Source organism: Propithecus coquereli, unplaced genomic scaffold (assembly GCF_000956105.1).
Source record: "Propithecus coquereli isolate 6110/MARCELLA unplaced genomic scaffold, Pcoq_1.0 Scaffold70, whole genome shotgun sequence".
Classification (NCBI taxonomy): Eukaryota; Metazoa; Chordata; class Mammalia; order Primates; family Indriidae; genus Propithecus; species Propithecus coquereli.
Window position 1 is genome coordinate 2873348 of NW_012153063.1, and position 2104 is coordinate 2875451.

The 2104-nt window shown below is 40.9% G+C and overlaps 1 protein-coding gene across 1 annotated transcript in view; it reads right to left on the reverse strand.

Moving 5' to 3' along the window:
- Positions 1-2104, reverse strand: part of LOC105823910 (chromosome unknown open reading frame, human C2orf80) — a 22892-nt gene that overhangs the window by 602 nt on the left and 20186 nt on the right. The window contains exons 6-7 of the mRNA XM_012661207.1: positions 1707-1794; positions 1294-1412 (exon numbers count right to left, since the gene is read on the reverse strand). Of these exons, the coding sequence (XP_012516661.1) occupies positions 1294-1412; positions 1707-1794 (207 nt within the window). The remainder of the gene's footprint in view (positions 1-1293; positions 1413-1706; positions 1795-2104) is intronic.

Consider the following 2104-nt stretch of genomic DNA (forward strand, 5'->3'; position numbering starts at 1 on the left):
TTACTGTTTTTTCATTGTTTGTTTTGTTTTGCTTTCTAAAGCTTGCTGTCTCCAAACTTATAGAAAACAACTTCATCTTACTTCAAAAATTTCTTCAGAAACAAAGATATGGTTCTAGAAAATCTATAGCCTCAAGTCTCATTATGGCAAATAACTTTAAAAGAAAACTCAATATGATTATGATTTCCCAATAGTGCAATTGTTCTTATTAGAATAACACTTATTAAAACCCTGACATGACCAAAGAATTCAGGCAGTTCCTAAAGCAGTTGCTATGACAGGTTACATTTCTAATCAATCAATAATTTGCCTCTAAAACCTGAATAAATCCCAAGCCACACTTGGTCCAGTTGATTCAGAGATTCGCATTTAAAAAATGCACAGTACAGTAACCAAACTAAACAAAAAGGAATTTCAATTTTCACTTGTGTTTCCCGATGCAAACCCAATTCATAACTCAGTGTATCAATTCTCAGAGTCCCCTTCTCCCTTTCCTACCTTACAACCCTCCAGAGCATCCAAAGTCTCTCATTCAACAAAGCCCTAAAATACCCCAGACACCCAGCCTGTACCACTTTTCTGATTCTCTCCCCTCTCCACTTTACCATGTTCACCAACTCGGGCTCTCTAACTTCTTAAGTTTTCTTTTCACTTTGCACGTTACAATTGAGAGCCCAGAGCAAAGAGAGCTAGAAGAGCAAAGAATTCTCCTTCCTTTCTCCTTTCTCTCCAGCCCTATCCATCTCTGACCATTCTCCGAATTCTGCAACCTAAAAATCAGGAATCAAATGCACAGGGCAAGAGCAGGGGAGATGCCAAGCTGGAAAAGATAAAATTTTCATCAATGAGAGAGACACCAAGAATAGGAACATTTGGGATGCAGATATTAATACAAACCTTCTCCTTAACATGCTTATTTGAATCAATAGAATAAATGCCAATTAACTTGTGAATACTATTTTTCAAATGCTGAAAAGATAATAATGGCTAGTATTTATTTAGCGTTTACTCTGTGCCAAGCACTGTTCTAATCTTTTAACATCATAAACTCAGTTAATCATCCCAACAACCTTAAGAGGTAGGTATCATTATTCATCCCATTTTGCAGAGAAGGAAACTAAGGCACAGAGAGTTTAAGTAGCTTGCCTGAAGTCACACAACTGGTAAGTAGTGGGCTCTAGATTTAAACCTAGAACATCTGATTCCAAAGGCTAGACCTTTAACCACAATATAAGTAACATACTCTCGAAACATCTGATATCGATTTAGTCCAATTTACGATTTTAGACCTACTTTGTTCTTTGGCTGTGTGCCTGAAAACCTTTTTGATGATTTCCATTCCGTGGCATTTGCTTCCTTTGTAGAGCTGCTGGTGGCATTTTTATTTGTTGCTCCCTTTCTTGACTTGACACCTACAGATACACGTAGTAACCATATCTGTATATAAAATTTTTTTTTAATGTGTCCACCCACAGTTTTAAATCCTTCCCTTCCGGAGTGCTTTGCTCCCATCACCAAGGGGGCTGAGAAATAAGACTTCCCTGATTTCCATACTGGAGGGAGCTCAAGTCATAGAACCTCCTGTTTCTTTTTAATTGAACCAGACGGAGAAATCTAATTACCATGACAACTTTGACCTTGCCTTGGGCGCCCACTTCCTAATTTTACTTACGTTTCTCTAAGCGGATGAAAGCAAACAGACTTACTGTGCTTGCGGGCGTATTCTGCTGCTTTGGGCGCTGTTAACATGGCGAAAGGGTGCAAGGAGAGACGGAGAGATGAAACTCGGGGCACCTGAAAGGAAAACAGTCCTCCTCTTAAAAGCTGTGCACTCGGCCGGGCCCGGTGGCTCACACCTGTAATCCTAGCACTCTGGGAGGCCGAGGCGGGCGGATTGTTTGAGCTCAGGAGTCCGAGACCCGCCTGAGCAAGAGCGAGACCCCGTCTCTACTAAAAAGAGAAAGAAATTAATTGGACAACTAAAAATATATAGGAAAAAAAAATTAGCCGGGCATGGTGGCGCATGCCTATAGTCCCAGCTACTCGGGAGGCTGAGGCAGGAGGATCGCTTGAGCCCAGGAGTTTGAGGTTGCTGTGAGCTAGG